Here is a 19,389-nt window from a genome sequence, read left to right as displayed (position 1 = left end):
CGCTGGCACAGGCTTGATGGGGCAAAAGGCCTTCCCCTGAGCTTTATCATACTGTGCTTCACTCTGTGAGGATTGCAAAACCAAGGAGCCTCTTCAATGAGAAACAATACCTCAGAGTTGACTTTTCAGAGGAACTTTGCTCCAGTGCTGTTTTAACAAATTAGATTTTGAAGCTACAGAAAAGTCACAAAGAAGGGCAATACAGTGGCACACTGGTTAGCACTGCTGTTTCACAGTGCCAGGACCCCAGATTCAATTCTGGCCTTGGGTCGCTATCTGCGTGGAGTTTGCATGTTCTCCCTTTGACCGCATGGGTTTCTTCTGTGTGCTCCGGTTTCTTCTCATAGTCCAAAGATGTGCGGATTCAGTAGATTGGCCGTGCTAAATTGATTCCAAATTGCATGGACTTCCGGGAGTAGGGCCTGGACAGGATTATGGTCAATGCAGTACAGTCCGAATGGCCTCCTTCTGTGCTGTAGGGATTCTATGATTCTATGAACATAAGTATAATTGTCTGTAGTTCTAACAGTGAAACTTTCTGGAAGTAGGCTAGCTGATATCAGCCGAGATAAATTAAATGATGTGGTCCAATAGAATTTGGTTGTAGTTAGAGAAAATCCATAGTGTGTGCTCTTTAAGAAAGGAGAATTACCCACAGCAGAAACACTTGCTAAGAAATGCTAGCAATCCCAACTCCACTCTGGATGTGACTGAACAACTAACACCATCAGGGGAATTTTCCCATCCGCCCACCATGGGAATCCAAGTGGGTGGGGGACAGACCATGAAGAGGTCTATTGACTATGGGCAGAATTTTCTGGTTTTGGGGCTAGCGGGGCTGGAAAATCCTGCCCCAGGAGACTGCGATAATTCATATGGTTGTTATTATGACACCGAATATAATCCCACTTGATATTGGGACAGGCACATTTGAGCAAATAACCTACTTTTGTGCTGACATTTCTGTGATTAGCTCAATAATTGGATGTTCTTCTACTATTAAAGACAATGACAAGAATTTCTAATGTGGCCATTCCAGAATTGATCAGCTAATAGAAGCAGGCCATGATCCCTCCAAATTTAACGAATTGCAGAAGAAAAAGGATGAAGAGTTGATAGAACAACAGCTGGCAGATGCACAACGCCGTTGTCTTGAAGGAAAGATTCTCTTGGAAGATGTGATTTTGGCACGGGAAGCAAGAATTGAGGAGAACAGGAAGAAAGCAGCTCTGCAGAAAGAGGAGGTACTGAGTCACTGTGTCGCATCATGTTAAATAATCAATGTATTGAACTGTAATGGATATTCACCTATCGAGACCGTAGTGGCCATTTAATGGCCTTGTAGTGCCCAGCCTTAATTTTTGAGCTGGCGAGAAAGGGTGCAAGGAAGATGGGAAAGTGACATTTGTCACATATATGAATACGTGGGGACATTGGAGCTCTGGAACTCTCTCCCTTCCTGATCTAACCCCAACACCACGATTGCCCCTTCCCCAACCTCCCCAGGTGTGCTCTACCCTCCTGTCTCTGAGATTTACCTTTTCAAAGGTCCCGTACTTCATCCCAGGCAGAACGCTGGAGTACCACTTCTGACCACTGCAGCACTGCGCCTAGCCGGACTGAAGATTAGCCAACAGTGCTCATGGGCATGACTTCCTTCCAAGGATGGATGTACGTCCTGTTGACTGCAGTCAATATTCAAATGAGCATTAAATGGCAGTGGAACTTAGAGAGTCAGTGGCTGCACATTTGGCATCGATTCTCTGGATGGCGAGAGCCAATTGCTTGCTACCCTTAAAATTCAACACCAAGGGTGAATGTTTTAAATTCAATAGTTTAACTCTCAATAAAAATAAGCTAGGAAGATGTTATCGTTCTGTACTCCTCAAAGAACACAAGTCTTTTTATAACCGAAATATCTATCATTCCAGAGCGCAGAAATGATGCAGAAATATACGGAGGACAGACTACGGAAAGAGAAGGAGGCAAAAGAACTGGTGGAACGGGTGATAAAAGGACGTCACAACACAAAGCAGCAAAAATTGAAAATTCAGGAAGGAAAACAGAAGATGGGTAAGTGAAGGAAACATAATTCACTTTGTGGAATGCTATGGCTTTTTCCCTTTTTAAAATCTAGACTCCCTTTGCAGGTTCTTAATACAATAAAGTTTTATACCTCAGAGGGAGTGGTGATGATTCATACATGTGGATGTCATTGAAATACTCTCAATGATTTGGGCCTCAAAACAGACCATTCAGACAAGCTGGCTCATGCATACTCCCCAAAAGCCTCCTCTCACCAGCCCTCTTCATCTCACCATCAGTATGTCCTTCTATTCCCTTCTTCCTCATGCATCTGCTTAGTTTACCTTTAGATGCATCAAAATTATCCATCTTAAGTACTCTTTGTCAGAACGAATTCTCCATTCTAACCCCTCGCTGGATAAAGAAGCTTCTCCTGAATTCCCTGTTGAATTTAGTAATGACTATCTAGTATTTCAGAGCAGGTGTGAAGGGCCAAATGGCCTACTCTTGCTTCTAGTTCCTATATGGTAGCACAGTGGTTAGCACTGCTGTTTCACAGTGCCAGGGACTCAGGTTTGATTCCCGGCTTGGGTCATTGTTTGAATGGAGTTTGCACATTCTCCCCGTGTCTGCTTGGGTTTCCTCCGGGTGCTCTGGTTTCCTCCCACAGTCTGAAAGATGTGCTGGTTTAATACATTGATCCAAACAGGCACCAGACTGTAGCGACTAGAGGAATTCCACAGTAACTCCATTGCAATGTTAATGCAAGTCTTACTTGTGACTAATAAATAAAACAATATATATTTATGGTCTGTAATTTTGTACACCATTGCCAACTTGTATTTATAGAACTTTTTTAATGTTACAGAAGCATTATCAAGCAAAATGTCAAACTCGGTCATATGAGGAAATATTAAGGCAGATGACTAAATATTTGGTTAAAGATGTAGGTTTCTTAAGGAGTACCTTAAAGAAGGAATTGAGGAAGATCATCTCGTGTGTGTCTGCAGTACTCTGTGGCAATAAGCAGTGTAAGAAGTCTCACAACGCCAGGTTAAAGTCCAACAGGTTTATTTGGTAGCACAAGCCACTAGCTTTCAGAGCACTGCTCCTTCATCAGGTGAGTGGGAGTTCTGTTCACAAACAGGGCATATAAAGACACAAACTCAATTTACAAAATAATGGTTGGAATGTCGGTCTTCACAGGTAATCAAGTCTTAAAGGTACAGACAATGTGAGTGGAGAGAGAGTTAAGCACAGGTTAAAGAGATGTGTATTATCTCCAGACAGGACAGTTAGTGAGATTTTGCAAGCCCAGGCAAGTCATGGGGCTTATAGATAGTGTGACAAGATCCTGATTGAGGCCATCTTCATGCGTGCAGAACTTGGCTATCAGTTTCTGCTCAGCGACTCTGCGTTGTTGGATGTTGTGAAAGCCATCTTGGAGGATGCTTACCTGAAAGTCAGAGGCTCAGTGCATGTGACTGCTGAAGCGTTCCCCAACAGGAAGAGAACACTCCTGCCAAGTGATTGGCAAGCGGTGTTCATTCATCCGTATTGTAGCATGTGCATGGCCTCCCCAGTGTACCATGCCTCGGGACATCCTTTCCTGCAGTGTATCAGGTAAACTATGTTGGCAGAGTTGCAAGAGTATGTACCGTGTAGATGGTGTTTTCATGTGAGATCATGGCATGTCTTGCAGTGGTTGTTGTGGTAGGGTTACATAGTGTCATGGTCACTGTTCTCCTGAAGGCTGGGTAGTTTGCTGTGGACAATGATCTGTTTGAAGTTGTGCGGTTGTTTGAAGGCAATAAGTCAGGGTATTTCTTGTTACTTTGTGCAGTCTTAAATGGGAAATCTTGTACTTTGGAACAGTGTCCCCAATTTCTATCCTTTCCCACATGAAGAAACATCTGCCTGGTGACCACCCAAGTCTCTTCAGTATCTTATATATTTCATTATGATTTCATTCTTCAAACTCTAATGGTTACAGTCTTTCATCACAAGATGTGCCCTTCATCAGTTAGGGTGGCATGGTGGCATTGTGGTTAGCGCTCGACAGACTGGAGGGGCTGATTGTGGACAAGTCCCCAGGACCGGATGGAATGCATCCGAGGGTTCTGTAAGAAATGGCGGAGGTGATAGTGGATGCCTTGGTGGTTATTTTCCAAACGTCGCTGGATTCCGGGGAAGTGCCGGATGATTGGAAAACGGCTAATGTTACGCCGTTGTTTAAGAAGGGTGCCAGGCAAAAGGCGGGGAATTATAGGCCGTTTAGTTTAACGTCTGTGGTAGGTAAAATGTTAGAATCTGTCATTAAGGAGGAAATTGCGAGGCATCTTGAAGGGAATTGCTTGATAGAGCAGATGCAGCACGGTTTCATTAAAGGGAAGTCATGTCTGACAAATTTACTGGAGTTCTATGAGGATGTGTCTAGGGCGGTGGATAGAGGAGAGCCAGTGGATGTGGTCTTTCTAGATTTTCAGAAGGCGTTTGACAAAGTGCCTCACAAGAGGTTATTGCAGAAGGTCGAGGGACATGGAGTTGGGGGTAGGGTGTTAGCGTGGATAGAGGATTGGTTGTCAAATAGGAGGCAGAGAGTGGGGGTCAACGGGTGCTATTCGGATTGGCGGATGGTGACTAGTGGAGTGCCCCAGGGGTCGGTGCTGGGGCCTCAGCTTTTTACCATTTATATAGATGATCTGGAGGAGGGAACCGAGTGTAGGGTGTCGAAATTTGCTGATGACACCAAGATTGGGGGAACGGCAAATTGTGCGGAGGGTGTGGAGAGTCTACAGAAGGATCTAGATAGGCTGGGCGAATGGGCCAGGAAATGGCAAATGGAATTTAATGTTGGCAAGTGTGAGGTGGTCCACTTTGGTAGGAAGAATGGTAGGAAGGACTATTACTTACGGGGTGAAAAACTGCAGCAGGCGACGGTGCAGAGGGACCTCGGGGTCCTTGTGCATGAGTCGCAAAAACCCAGCTTGCAGGTGCAGCAGGTGGTCAGGAAGGCGAATGGGATGCTGGCCTTCATAGCGAGGGGGATTGAATATAAAAGTAGGGAGGTCTTGCTGCAGCTGTATAGGGCATTGGTGAGGCCGCAGCTGGAGTACTGTGTGCAGTTTTGGGCGCCGCACCTGCGCAAAGATATTTTGGCCTTGGAGGGAGTGCAGAGGAGGTTTACTAGGCTGATACCGGAGTTGAGGGGGTTGAGCTATGAGGAGAGGCTGAATAAACTAGGCTTGTACTCGTTAGAGTTTAGAAGAATGAGGGGAGATCTCATTGAGACGTATAAGATGATGAATGGGATGGATAGGATAGAGGTGGAAAGACTCTTCCCACTCAAAAAAGACAGTAGGACTAGGGGGCACAGCCTCAAGATAAAAGGGGGGCGGTTTAGAACGGAGTTGAGGAGGAACTTCTTCACTCAAAGGGTGGTGAATCTCTGGAATTCTCTGCCCGTTGAAGTGGTGGAGGCTGCCTCGCTAAATATTTTTAAGACGAGGGTTGATGAGTTTTTGATAGGAGAGGGGATTAAGGGTTATGGGGAGAGGGCGGGAAAGTGGAGCTGAGCAGCGACAGATCAGCCATGATCTTGTTGGATGGTGGGGCAGGCTCGAAGGGCTGGATGGCCTACTCCTGCTCCTATTTCTTATGTTCTTATGTTCTTATGTTCACTGCTGCCTCACAGCACTAGGGACCCAGGTTCAATTGCAGCCTGGAGTGACTGTGTGTGGAGTTTTTACATTTTTTCCCTGTCTGCTTGGGTATTCTCTGGGTGCTCTGGTTTCATTCCACAGTCTAATGATGTGCAGGTTAGATGGATTGGCCATGCTAAATTGCCCTTTAGTGTCCCAAAAATGTGTAGGTTAGAGGGATTAGCAGGGTAAACAAGTAGGGCCTGGGTAAAATGTTCTGTCAGCGAGTCAGTGCAGACTTGATGGACTGAATGGCCTCCTTCTGCTCTGTAGAGATTCTGTGACTCCTCTGAATTGCTTTTAATGCAATTATAGTCCTTGACCAAAACTGTGCACTGTATTCCAGATGCGTATTACCAAGACCCTGTGCAATGCAGTAAAACATCCCTATTTTTATATCCCATTGCAATAAATTCCAATATTCCATTGGTCTTCCTAATCATTTTTTGTATCTGCATACTAACTTTTTATGATTCATGTACCAGGATACCCAGATCCCTCTGTACCACAAGTTCTGCAATCTCTCTCAATTTAAATAGTGGACTGCTTTATTCTCTGTTCTTCCTGCCAAAATGGACAGGTTCATATCTTTTCATGTTATGCTCTATCTGTCCAATTTCTGCCCTATCAACCTATCTAAATCCTTTGTAGACTCTTTAAACCCTCTTGACAACTGACTGTTGCACTAATCTTGGGTGTCAACAATACATTTAGCTACATACTAAAGTCTTTCATCATAAAAACAGAATTTGACTAAATGATATTGTAAAGTAGAATTCTGCTGGAAGGTCAGCAATCTGAAACATTGGGCAGAACTTTAGCAGTGTCAACTCGGGTGGGAAAAGCTGATGGTAGCCCACCAGCTGCACTGTTGGCTTTACCCACCATATTCAAAACTATTCGTATTTTTAGGATTAAATGGCTGTTATGGCTTGGACTAAATGCTTGCTGAGAAAGTTGAAATGGAGTGGACATTTCACTGTCTATGACAGTTATACACACCAGTCTGTCTCTTCGGGATAAGGAGCAGGTCCCATAATGTCACGCTGGTGCAGCGGCTACTTCATCTGCCCCACCTGCCCCTGGAGGCTGCACTCTCCTGTGGGCCTCCAGCATGTTCAGATCACCAGGTGCATGTCAAGAGGGACTTGTTGAGATTATGAATGAACAATTTAACATGGGGCTCTATGGAGTAAAGTCCTGATATGCATAGTTAAATACATGCAAATTGGAATTTGAACTTTTAAATTCAGGATTCCCGTTATGTCAGTGACTGGGGGCAGAGACAATCGAGCAGGCAAATTCCTTTGGCTTTAAAAACTGTTTTGGGCTTCTCACTTGATTTTCCACTGTTCCTGCCCCCCACCCCCACAGAAACAGGAATGGAATATCCCCCACCACTCCGAATGGGATGCTGGCCTTTATAGCGAGGGGGATAGAATATAAAAGTAGGGAGGTCTTGCTGCAACTGCACAGTGTACTGGTGAGGCCACAGCTGGAGTACTGTGTGCAGTTTTGGTCGCCGCATTTGTGCAAGGATATTTTGGCCTTGGAGGGAGTGCAGAGGCAGTTCACTAGGCTGATACCGGAGATGAGGGGGTTAGACTATGAAGAGAGACTAAATAGACTGGGTCTGTACTCGTTGGAGTTTAGAAGGATGAGGGGGGATCTTATAGAGATGTATAAGATAATGAAAGGGATGGATAGGGTAGAGGTAGAGAGATTCTTCCCGCCCAGAAAGGACAGCAGGACTAGAGGGCACAGCCTCAAGATAAGGAGGGGGGCTGCAGTTTAGAACGGAGTTGAGGAGGAACTTCTTCACTCAAAGGGTGGTGAATCTCTGGAGTTCTCTGCCCGTTGAAGTGGTGGAGGCTACCTCGCTAAATGTATTTAAGTCACGGATAGATAGGTTTTTGACAGACAAGGGAATTAAGGGTTATGGAGAGAAAGCGGGCAAGTGGAACTGATCCACTCCAATCAGCCATGATGTTATTGAATGGCGGGGCAGGCTCGAAGGGCTAGATGGCCTAGTCCTGCTCCTATTTCTTACGTTCACTCCAGTTAACTTTATCGCGTTCTCCACAGATGCCTGATCTGCGAATTATTTCCAGAATTTCCTGTTTTTATTTTAAATAATATTTAAATCACATAGCATAACAGCACTTTCATCAAAAGCACGGCATCCTATGTCTTACCATTTGAAAATCATTAGTTTATATCAATGTACATATTTTGTAAAGTAGCTGCACATTATATGGCCTGTATTTAGTGTTTGATCTGATCACTTACATTAGAGTGCTGACTGGCTTTGTTCTGAGATTAACCAATGGTGCTGATCATTATTGAGTATTTGTGATGGATGATTTTTTTTGCAGCTAAGGAATTGAATAAGGAAACAGAAGAAATGCTTCAGCAGGCCTTGGAAAAGACGAGTGAAGAAATTAGGAAAAAATCAGAGCTGATCCGTGAAATTCGGGCAATGCAAATGGCACCAACGTTTAAACACAAACTTCTGGATTTAACCAAAGTAAGTATGAATTGTCAAAAGCTGAAGATTAACTTTGCAAAAATCTCAATCTACAAATAGTTATATGTTTGCCTGGGTGTGTGTGCCAGCCTTATCACATAGCCCTTGGAAGCACAGATTTTTACAGCACAGAAGAACATTCAGCCTAAAGGCTCATTACTACTGTAATCCAAAACTAATCCCACTGCCTTTGCCTTCCCCCAATGCCCTGGGCCTTCTCCACTTTTCAAATGTTTGTCCAATTTTCATTTAAACAATATAAATGTCTCTGCTTCAACCACTCCCTGTGGCAAAGCATTCCAAGTTCCACCAACAATTCTGTGTGAAGAAATTGAACTTAATGACAATTTGAAATTCATGACCCAGAGTCACTGACTTCTCAAATAAAGTACATAATCTTTTGCCATTCACTATCAAAATGCTTCCTAACTTAAAAACGTCTTCTTGCAGCCTTCTCTGTCCCAATGGAAATAGTTGCAGTATTTCATTTCTCTTGTAATTATAGCTGCTATCCCTGTCTTCACCCTGCTGTGTCAGTGCCCATCTGTTCAGCATGGTTATAATGTTCTAAGACGCTGACTCCTTGCTAAGAAACAATTTCATGTGTGATTGTGGCAACCAGTTCACACACTTACTGGAGCTAGATCAGAATTTTGATGTAGACAGCAACGGAATGTGGAACTATCCTGGTCTGCACGGCATTCATCGTTACGTATAAGATGATGAATGGGATGGATAGGATAGAGGTGGAGAGACTCTTCCCGCTCAGAAAGGACAGTAGGACTAGGGGGCACAGCCTCAAGATAAAGGGGGGGGCGGTTTAGAACAGAGTTGAGGAGGAACTTCTTCACTCAAAGGGTGGTGAATCTCTGGAATTCTCTGCCCGTTGAAGTGGTGGAGGCTGCCTCACTAAATATTTTTAAGACGCGGGTTGATGGGTTTTTGATGAGAGTGGGGATTAAGGGTTATGGGGAGAGGGCGGGAATGTGGAACTGAGCCACGACAGATCAGCCATGATCTTATTGAATGGCGGGGCAGGCTCGAAGGGCTAGTTGGCCTACTCCTGCTCCTATTTCTTATGTTCTTATGTTCTTATGAATGGAAACACAGTGTTAAAAATATGAAATTTAAACAGAAGATGCTAGAAATATACAGCATATCTATCAGCCTTTGAAAGGAGATCCTGCCACGCCAATGCTGAGACCATAACCCTTCTTTCCTTTTCCAGGGGGTGACAAACTTGCAGCATTTTATGCTTTTCTTGCACAGTCATGTGCAACTTTGATGAAACACCTATCGAAGATCCCTCTGCTCTGGATAAACATAATCCTTAAACCTCAGACTTAGAGGGCTGCCTGTCTTCCTTAGTTCAGTGATAATAGCATCCTTTACCATTAATAGGAAGTTCAAGGATTCTAGTTGTGGATTGAGTGGTAAAACTCCATGAATGGAAGAAAATAAATCTTCATTTGTAGTTTTCTATGGAACACTCCCAAATAGTAAAGAAATGCTAATTTATTTTAATGAAGAGATTTAAAGTGACTTATAAAGATCTTGGCATGAATATGATATAGTTAAAATGTATTCAGTCACAGTATCATTTGTAAATTGAACACAATTAAACAACAAACATATTTGGAGTCATACATTCTACATTAACTCTTATTATTGATATACTTGACAAATTTGATTGAGTTTTTTGAAGAGGTAGTTGATGTTGTCTACATGGACTTTAGCAAGGCCTTTGACAAGGTACTGCATGGTAGTTTGTTGCATAAGGTTAAATCTCACAGGATCCAGGGTGAGGTATCTAAATGGATACAAAATTGGCCTCTTGACAGAAGCCAGAGGGTGGCTGCAGAGAATTGTTTTTCAAACTGGAGGTCTATGACCAGTGGTGTGCTTCAGGGATCAGTGCTGGGTCCACTGTTATTTGTCATTTATATGAATGATTTGGATGAGAATATAGGAAGCATGATTAGTAAATTTGCAGATGACACTAAGATTGGTGGCATTGTGGACTGTGAAGAAAGTTATGTCCAATTGCAAAGGGATATTGATCAATTGGGCCAGTGGGCTGACGAATGACAGATGGAGTTTAATTTAGACAAAAGAGAGGTGATGCATTTTGTTAGATTGAGCCAGGGCAGGACTTACTCAGTTAACGGTCGAGCACTGGGGAGAGTTGTAGAACAAAGAGATCTAGGGGTACATGTTCATAGCTCCTTGAAAGTGGAGTCACAGGTGGACAGAGTGGTGAAGAAGGCATTCGGCATGCTTGGTTTCATTGGTCAGAACACTGAATACAGGAGTTGGAATGTCTTGTTGAAGTTGTACAAGACATTGGTAAGGCCACACTTGGAATACTGTGTGCAATTCTGGTTGCCCTATTATAGAAAGGATATTATTAAACTAGAAAGAGTGCAGAAAAGATTTATTAGGATGCTACCAGAGTTATAAAGAGAGGTTGGATAGATTGGGACTTTTTCCTCTGGAGTGTAGGAGGCTGACAGGTGATCTTATAGAGGTCAATAAGATAATGAGGAGCACAGATCAGATAGATAGTCATTATCTTTTCCCAAAGGTAGGGGAGTTTAAAACTAGAGGGTATAGGTTTAAGGTGAGAGGGGAGAGATACCAAAGTGTCCAGAGGGGCAATTTTTTCCACACAGAGGGTGGTGAGTGTCTGGAACAAGCTGCCAGAGACAGTAATAGAGGCAAGTACAATTTTGTCTTTTAAAAAGCATTTAGATAGTTACGTGGGTATGATGGGTATAGAGGGTATAGGCCAAATGCGGGCAATTGGCATTAGCTTACGTGTGATGGAATACTCTTCACTTGCCTGGATTAGTGCAGCTCCAACAACACTGAAGAAGCTCAACAACACCCAAGGACACATCAGTCCTCTTAATAAGAACATAAGAACATAAGAAGTAGGAGCAGGAGTCGGCCATCTAGCCCTTCGAGCCTGCCCCGCCATTCAATAAGATCATGGCTGATCTGAAGTGGCTCAGTTCCACTTTCCCACTTTCTCTCCATAACCCTTACTCCCCTTGCCTACCAAAAACCCATCTACCCGTGGCTTAAATATATTTAGCGAGGTAGCCTCCACCACTTCAACGGGCAGAGAACTCCAGAGATTCACCACCCTTTGAGTGAAGAAGTTCCTCCTCAACTCCGTTCTAAACTGCACCCCCCCACACTTATTTTGAGGCTGTGCCCTCTGGTCCTGTTGTCCTTTCTGAGCGGGAAGAATCTCTCTACCTCTACCCTATCCATCCCCTTCATTATCTTCTACGTCTTTATAAGATCCCCCCTCATCCTTCTAAACTCCAACGAGTACAGACCCAGTCTATTTAGTCTCTCTTCATAGTCCAACCCCCTCATCTCCAGTATCAGCCTAGTGAACCTCCTCTGCACTCCCTCCAAGGCCAAAATATCCTTGCGCAAGGGCGGCGACCAAAACTGCACACAGTACTCCAGCTGCGGCCTCACCAGTGCCCTGTACAGTTACAGCAAGACCTCCCTGCTTTTATATTCTATCCCCCTCGCTATAAAGGCCAGCATCCCATTCGCCTTCCTGATCACCTGCTGCACTTGCGGACTGGGTTTTTGCGACTCATGCACAAGGACCCCCAGGTCCCTCTGCACCGTAGCATGCTGCAGCTTTTCGCCCTTTAAATTGTTATCCCTCCTACTATTATTCCTGCCAAAGTGGATAACCTCACACTTGCTAACATTGTACTCCATCTGCCAGGTCCTCGCCCACTCGCTCAGCCTATCCAGATCCCTCTGCAGACTTTCCACACCCTCCGCACAATTTGCTTTACCACTCATCTTTATGTCATCAGCAAATTTCGACACCCTTCACTCAGCCCCCTCCTCCAGATCATCTATATAAATGGTAAATAGCTGAGGCCCCAGCACCGATCCCTGCAGCACTCCACTAGTTACCAACCGCCAATCAGAATAGCACCCATTGATACCAACTCTCTGCCTCCTATTAGACAACCAATCCTCTATCCACGCTAACACCTTACCCCCAACTCCATGCCCCCTAACCTTCTGAAGCAACCTTTTGTGCGGGACCTTATCAAGCGCCTTTTGAAAATCGAGAAACACCACATCCACCGGTTCCCCTCTGTCTACCGCACTAGTCACATCCTCATAGAATTCCAATAAATTGTCAAACACGACTTCCCCTTAACGAATCCGTGCTGCGTCTGCTCTATCAAACAATTCTTCTCTAGGTGCCTCTCTATTTCTTCTTTGATGACAGATTCAAGCATTTTTCCAAAAACAGACGTTAAACTAACCGGCCTATAATTCCCTGCCTTTTGCCTGCTTCCTTTTTTAAACAGCGGCGTAACATTAGCCGTTTTCCAATCTTCTGGCACTTCTCCGGAATCCAGCGAAGTTTGGTAAATAATCACTAAGGCCTCTACTATCACCTCTGCCATTTCCTTCAGAACCCTGGGATGCATTCCGTCCGGTCCTGGGGACTTGTCCACCATCAGTCCCGTTAGTCTATCAAGCACTACCTCTCTAGTGACAGTAATTGCATTCAGGCCCTCAACTCCTAGCATCCTTCAATCTTTAATATCCGGCAAACTATTCGCATCCTCCTCCGTGAAGACCGAGGCAAAAAACTTATTTAAGGCCTCAGCCATTTCCTCATCTCCCACCACTAAATCCCCCCTCTCATTCTCTAAGGGTCCAACATTCACTCTATCCAGCCTCCTCCTCTTTATATATTTATAAAAACTCTTACTGTCCTTTTTTATATTTAGTGCTAGTTTAGCTTCATAGTCTATCCTTCCTTTCTTTATCAACTTCTTAGTCAATCTTTGTTGATTTTTAAACCTCTCCCAATCTTCTACTCACCCACTACTTTTAGCCACTCTAAACGCATCAGCTTTTAATTTAATACTCTCTTTTATTTCCTTCGATAACTATGGCTTATTATCCCTTCTCCTACGTTCCTTCTTTACCATCGGAATATATTTCTGAGCACCGAAAAAGATTTCCTTAAAGATCCTCCACTGTTCCTCAGCCGTCCTACCGAACAATCTGCGCCCCCAATCTACAGTTGCCAATTCCTCTCTCATCCTATCGTACTGCCCTCTGTTCAAACAGAGGGCACAGGTTCAGGACCCTACTTTCTCATCCTCCATCTGCATCAAAAACTCAACCATACAATGATCCCTCGTCCCAAGAGGATCCCTCACAACAAGACCCCTAATTCTACCTGCCTCGTTACACAACACCAGATCTAAGATAGCTCGCTCCCTCGTCGGTTCCATCACACACTGTTCAAGGAAATTATCCCGGCAGCATTCCAGAAACTCTTCCTCAAGCCCACCGCGTCCGACATGGGTCAACTAATCAATATGCAGATTGAAATCTCCCATAATTATCGCCGTTCCATTTCTGCACGCATCATTTATTTGCTTGTTTATAGCCCGCCCCACCTCCAAGTTATTATTTGGGAGCCTATAGACCACACCCACCAGCGTCTTCCTCCCCTTACTGTTCTTTATCTCCACCCACAACGATTCCACGTTCTGCTCTTTGGAGCCTATATCTTCCCTTACTACCGCCCTGATGTTATCCTTAATCAGCAGAGCTACCCCTCCCCCTTTTTCCTCCCGTCTATCCTTCCTAAACACTTGATAGTCCTGGACATTCAGCTCCCAATCCCTGTCACCCTGCAACCACGTTTCCGTAATGGCCACCAGATCATATCCATTTGTGCTGATCTGCGCCACCAGCTCATTCACTTTGTTCCGAATGCTTTGTGCATTCAGATAAAGTGTCTTTATCCCAGCCTTTATCTGGACCCTCTTTGAAGGAACGCTACCAACCTTTCTCATGCCCCCTACTCCCTTTATTATTGGGACATCCTCAACATTTTCCCATGCCCGTACCCTCTCTTTTACTTTTGACGTTGTAATTTCTCCCCCCCCCACCCCCACCACCACCACTTAGTTTAAAGCCCTATCTACAGTCCTATTTACATGATTTGCCAGGAATCTGGTCCCAGCACGGTTCAGACCAAGACCATCCCATCTCAACAGGTCCCATCTGCCCCAATACTGGTGCCAATGCCCCATAAATTCAAACCCATTCCTCCCACACCAATCCCTGAGCCACCCATTCATCTCTTTAATCCTATTTACCCATCTGCACGCAGTTCAGGTAGTAATCCAGAGATAACCACATTGTCGGTTCTGCTTTTTAATTTGATTCCCAGCTTTTCATACTCCCTCTGCAGATCCTTAGTTCCCATTTGCCTATGTCGTTGGCACCACATGTACCACAACAACCGGATTCTCACCCTCCCACTCCAGGTTCCTCTGCAGCCCCGATGAGACATCCTGGACCCGAGCACCAGGCAGACAACACACCCTTCTGTATTCTTTATCATTGTGACAAAAGACAGTGTCTATACCCCTAACCACACTATCCCCAATTACCACTACATTCCTCTTTACTTCTTCCTCTTTGTCCTGTGTCTGCACCACTGTACCGTGGGCAGTTTGCTCATCAACCTTACAGCCCTCGTTCTTGGCTACACTGGGAGCAAGAACCTTAAACCAGTTGTGCAGATTGAGAGGCTGAGGCCTTTGGGTCCCCCCCTCCTTCCTCTCACCCTTCCTCCCCACTCCTCCCTCCTTCCTCCCCCCAGCAGCACCCTCTTGTTCCTGACCCTTAGAGTTAGCCAGTCTAGGGGATGTGGATCTCTCTTGCACCCCATTATCCAGGTTACACTCCCTCCCCCGATGAGCCTCAGTGTATGAAGCTCAGAGTTCAGCTCATCTGCTTTGAGCTGGAGCTCATCAAACAACCAGCACTTACTGCAGACATGATCACTGGGAAGTACCTTGGGGTCCACCAGCTCCCACATCATACAGAAACAGCACATCACATGCCCCTCCATCACAGTCTCTTAGTGATTACTAAACACAGTTAAGAATTTAAACTTACCTGGCCCTTTTCTCCCAAGCCCTTTGATCCAAAGCCCTTACTGCTCACTCTGCTTCCCTCTCACTCCGCTGCCCGCTGTCTTTAGCAAGCCTCCTTTTAAACTTTGCGCAGTAAAAAAAATCCCTTCCCACAAAGCCCCGCGGCCCACTTCCTGTCTAGTTTTTAAAGCAGAAAAATGCCACCCTCTTGATGCCACCCTTTCCACAAACATTCAACCGGTCACCACTGTTGCACAATGATAGCAGCGTATACCCTCTACAAGATGCGGTGCAGGAATTCACCAAGGCTTCTTAGGCAACACCTTACGACCCACAATCACTAAAGAACAAAGAACAAAACCAGCCTGGGAAACAGGCCCTTCGGCCCAACAAGCCCACGCTGCCATCTCAACACCACCAGTCCCCCTCTCTACCCATGACCCCTATCTAATGTTTTATGGCCATCCAGATTGAGGGAAAACTGATTTAGGGACACTTTATTCCTGCCAATCAGCCTAACAGCACATCTTTGGGGTGTGGGAGGAAACCGGAGCACCCGGAGAAAACCCACGCAAGCACGGGGAGAATGCACAAACTCCCACAGACACCGGCCCAAATCCATGTGTCTGCACAGCAATCAGCGATAGTCACTGAGCTGTCGTCTTGCCCAGTATCTTGTCCAGTTTAGGCACACACTAACGACATGAAGCACTAGGCCAATCTCGAACAACCAAGAGCAGCCCAAGTACGACCCATCGCGTGTATGCCCCTCGTTGGACACGAGGTGGACCGACTTAAAACCTGCGAATGAAAAGAGAAAAACATTATTATCATACTATACCCATTTACATTTCTCGGGACACCCCAAAGCTAATGACCCTTATTTAAAGGTTCTCCTATATCCACCCATCTCCAACTCAGTCATGTGCCTGTCTAAGTTATCCTTAAAGGACTCTAGCGTGTTTGCCTCCACCACCTTACTTGGCAGAGCACTCCATACCCCCACTACCCTCTGTGTGAAAAACCTCCCTCTAATATCTGTGTTGTACCGCTCCCCCCTCACCTTAAGTCCATGGCCCCTTGTCCTACGTGACTCTATTATAGGAAATAGCTTACCTCTGTTTACTCTATCTGCACCCTTCATAATCTTATATACCTCTATTAGATCCCCTCAGTCGGCGTCTTTCAAGGGAAAAGAGCCCCAATTTCTTCAATCTTTCCTCATACCCCAGTCCTTCCATACCAGGCAACATCCTGGTAAACCTCCTCTGCACTCTCTCCAGAGTCTCCACGTCCTTCTGGTAGTAAGACGACCAGAATTGTACGCAGTACTCCAAATGCGGCCTAACCAACGTTCTGTACAACTGCAACATTAGACTCCAGCTCTTATATTCTATACCCCTTCCTATAAAGGCTAACATACCATAGGCTTTCTTCACCACACTCTCCACTTGCACTGCCACTTTCAAAGACTTGTGCACTTGCACCCCCAGGTCTCGCTGCGACTCTATACTCCTTACAGGCTTACCCTTTATCATATAACTTCCCCCTACATTATTCCGGCCAAAATGCATCACCTCACATTTATCCGGATTAAACTCCATTTGCCACCTATCTGCCCAATCAACCAGCCTATCAATATCCCACTGTATTGCCAGACACTGCTCTTCACTGCCCGCTAATCCAGCCATCTTGGTGTCATCAGCAAATTTGCTGACCACACCACCTACTCCCTCTTCCAAATCATTTATATACACTACAAAGAGAAGAGGTCCCAGTACCGAGCCCTGCGGCACACCACTAGTAACAGACCTCCAGCTAGAAAAAGACCCCTCCACAACTACTCTCTGACTCCTCTTTGCAATAAAGTAAAAAGTCTGACAACACCAGGTTTTAGTTCTCTTTGCAAGCCAGTTCTCTACCCATCTAGATACCTGACCACATATCCCATGAGCTTTAATCTTCTGTGCCAACCTACCATGAGGGACTTTGTCAAACGCCTTACTGAAATCCATATAGACGACATCAACGGCTCGTCCTTCGTCAACCGTTTTTGTCACCTCCTCAAAGAATTCTACCAGATTCGTAAGGCAAGACTTCCCCTTGACTACCGCTTGAAGGACAAGGGCAGCAAGTTACAGGGAACACCACCACCTGGAGATTCCCTCCAATTCACACACCATTCTGACTTAGAAAGGTATTGCTGTTTTTTCACTGTCACTGGGTGAAATTCCAGAAACTCCCTACCTAACAACACTGTGGATGTACCTATGCCTCAGGGACTGCAGCGGATCAGGAAGGTAGCTCACCACTGCCACCTTGAGAGCAACACCCACATCCTGTAAATTACTTTTTAAAAATGCAACATAACAATTACGCTAGGCAGATGCATTTACCTATGACGCAAGTTTTGAATCAGTTTTTTGTATGTTTAAACACAGTTACTATATCTGGAAAAGGACACCCTACTACTGACTTCACACTTGTGCCTTTCACTACCCCATGACACCACAGAATGCTACACAATCGTCCAATTTATATTTGAAGTGCATTCATTGTTATTCTGCAGTCAAATTTTTGCAGAAAGTTTTAAAACAGCAAACAAGATAAATGATGACTTGATGTGTTAATTATGTTGATTGATGGATAGATATGGCTGGGATATGGGGAGAACTCCACAGTTCTTCATCAAAATATTGGCATTAGTTCACTTGAACAAATAGATGGGTAGCAAGTCCAGTAGCAGGGCTTGAAACACAACCTCTGACTCAGAGACAGGTGTACAAATTATTGAGATAATTAACAATTTGAATATCTGATCTTGCGAGGCAGAATCACAAGAACATTCAACTCACAGGGATAACATTTTAATTGCTCATCCACCTCCTTCCCTGCTCCATGCCAAAGCACCTAGAAAAATAATGCAATGTTAACAGCAATGTGCAAATACATACCACAATTTATTCTTCCCTTCTCTCTTACTTGTGCCAGGGAATCAGAGAATCCCAGAATGGTTAAAGCACAGGAGACCATTTTCCCCATCACGCCTGTACCAGTGTTCCAAATGAGTAATTCATCGAGCCCCATTCCCCTCTTTCTCCCAGTAATCCAGCACATCATTCCTTTACAGATAACGCTCTAATTCCCTTTTGAATACTTCAATTGATCCTGCCTCTGCCATTCATTCAAACAGTGCATTCTAGACCTTAACTACTTGCTGCATGAACAAAGCAAAATAATTACTCTTGGGCTATGAATAGAAGAGCTTCTTCCTCAGCACATTTTCAACTAACTTCCTCTATTTTCCTCTTCCTGAAGGCATCGAATCCTTAGCTGAGCACATAATTCCACAGTTGTTCAGCACATTCCATTATTTGCCCAAGTTGCCATTACTCACAAGTATATCTTGACAGAGGAGATGACAGTCATGTCAGTGGGCAAAATCTTGTCTACAGACCTCCCAACTGCCAGCGTGGAGTGCAAGAACTGATATGTCAGGAGATATGGGAAAATGTATAAACAAAGGGGTTGTTGTGATGAGCGATTTTAACTTCCCCCACATAGACTGGCATTCCTTTAGTGCCAGGGGCTTGGACAGGGCAGAGTTTGTTCACTTTGTCCAAGAGTGCTACTTGAGGCAAAATGTGTGCATAGTCCAGTTCAGGAAGGGGCGACCTTAGACCTGGTTCTGGGAAATGAGCACAGATAGATGATTGATGTCTTAGTTTGAGTCCATTTTGGGAAGTGATCACAATTCTATATGTTTCGGAATTCTTCTAAAATGGGATAGAAATAGTCCCAGAGTGAAAGTGCTAAATTGGAGAAGGCTAACTACAACAGTATTAGGCAGAAGCGAGGGAATGTAGACTGGGGGCATCTGTTTGAGGGTAAATCCACATCTGATAAGTGGGAGTCTTTTAAAAGTCAGTTGTTAACAATTCAGGACAAAATATGTCCCTGTAAAAATGAAGGATAAAGATGGCAAGATTCAGAAACCCTGGATGACATGAGACATTGTGAGCTTAGTGAAAAAGGAGGCATACAAAAATTTCAGGAAATTGAAAACAGATAAGGCTCTTGAGTAATACAAAGGTAGCAGGAAAGAGCTTAAACATGGACTTAGAAGAGCAAAAAGGGCCATGAAATGACCTTGGCAGGCAGGATTAAGGAG

General features: G+C 44.7%; 1 protein-coding gene across 2 annotated transcripts in view; it reads left to right on the top strand.

The window, feature by feature from the left end:
- The window catches only part of cfap99 (cilia and flagella associated protein 99), a 154,477-nt gene that overhangs the window by 121,820 nt on the left and 13,268 nt on the right, over window positions 1-19,389 (top strand). For both annotated transcript variants that reach the window (XM_080182517.1, XM_080182519.1), the window contains 3 exons: window positions 1,040-1,244; window positions 1,932-2,073; window positions 8,102-8,253. In XM_080182517.1, the coding sequence (XP_080038643.1) occupies window positions 1,040-1,244; window positions 1,932-2,073; window positions 8,102-8,253 (499 nt within the window). The remainder of the gene's footprint in view (window positions 1-1,039; window positions 1,245-1,931; window positions 2,074-8,101; window positions 8,254-19,389) is intronic.

This window comes from Carcharhinus amblyrhynchos, unplaced genomic scaffold (genome assembly GCF_965287045.1).
Source record: "Carcharhinus amblyrhynchos unplaced genomic scaffold, sCarAmb.v2.hapA scaffold_61, whole genome shotgun sequence".
NCBI lineage: Eukaryota > Metazoa > Chordata > Chondrichthyes > Carcharhiniformes > Carcharhinidae > Carcharhinus > Carcharhinus amblyrhynchos.
This window is presented reverse-complemented; position numbering and strand designations above follow the sequence as displayed.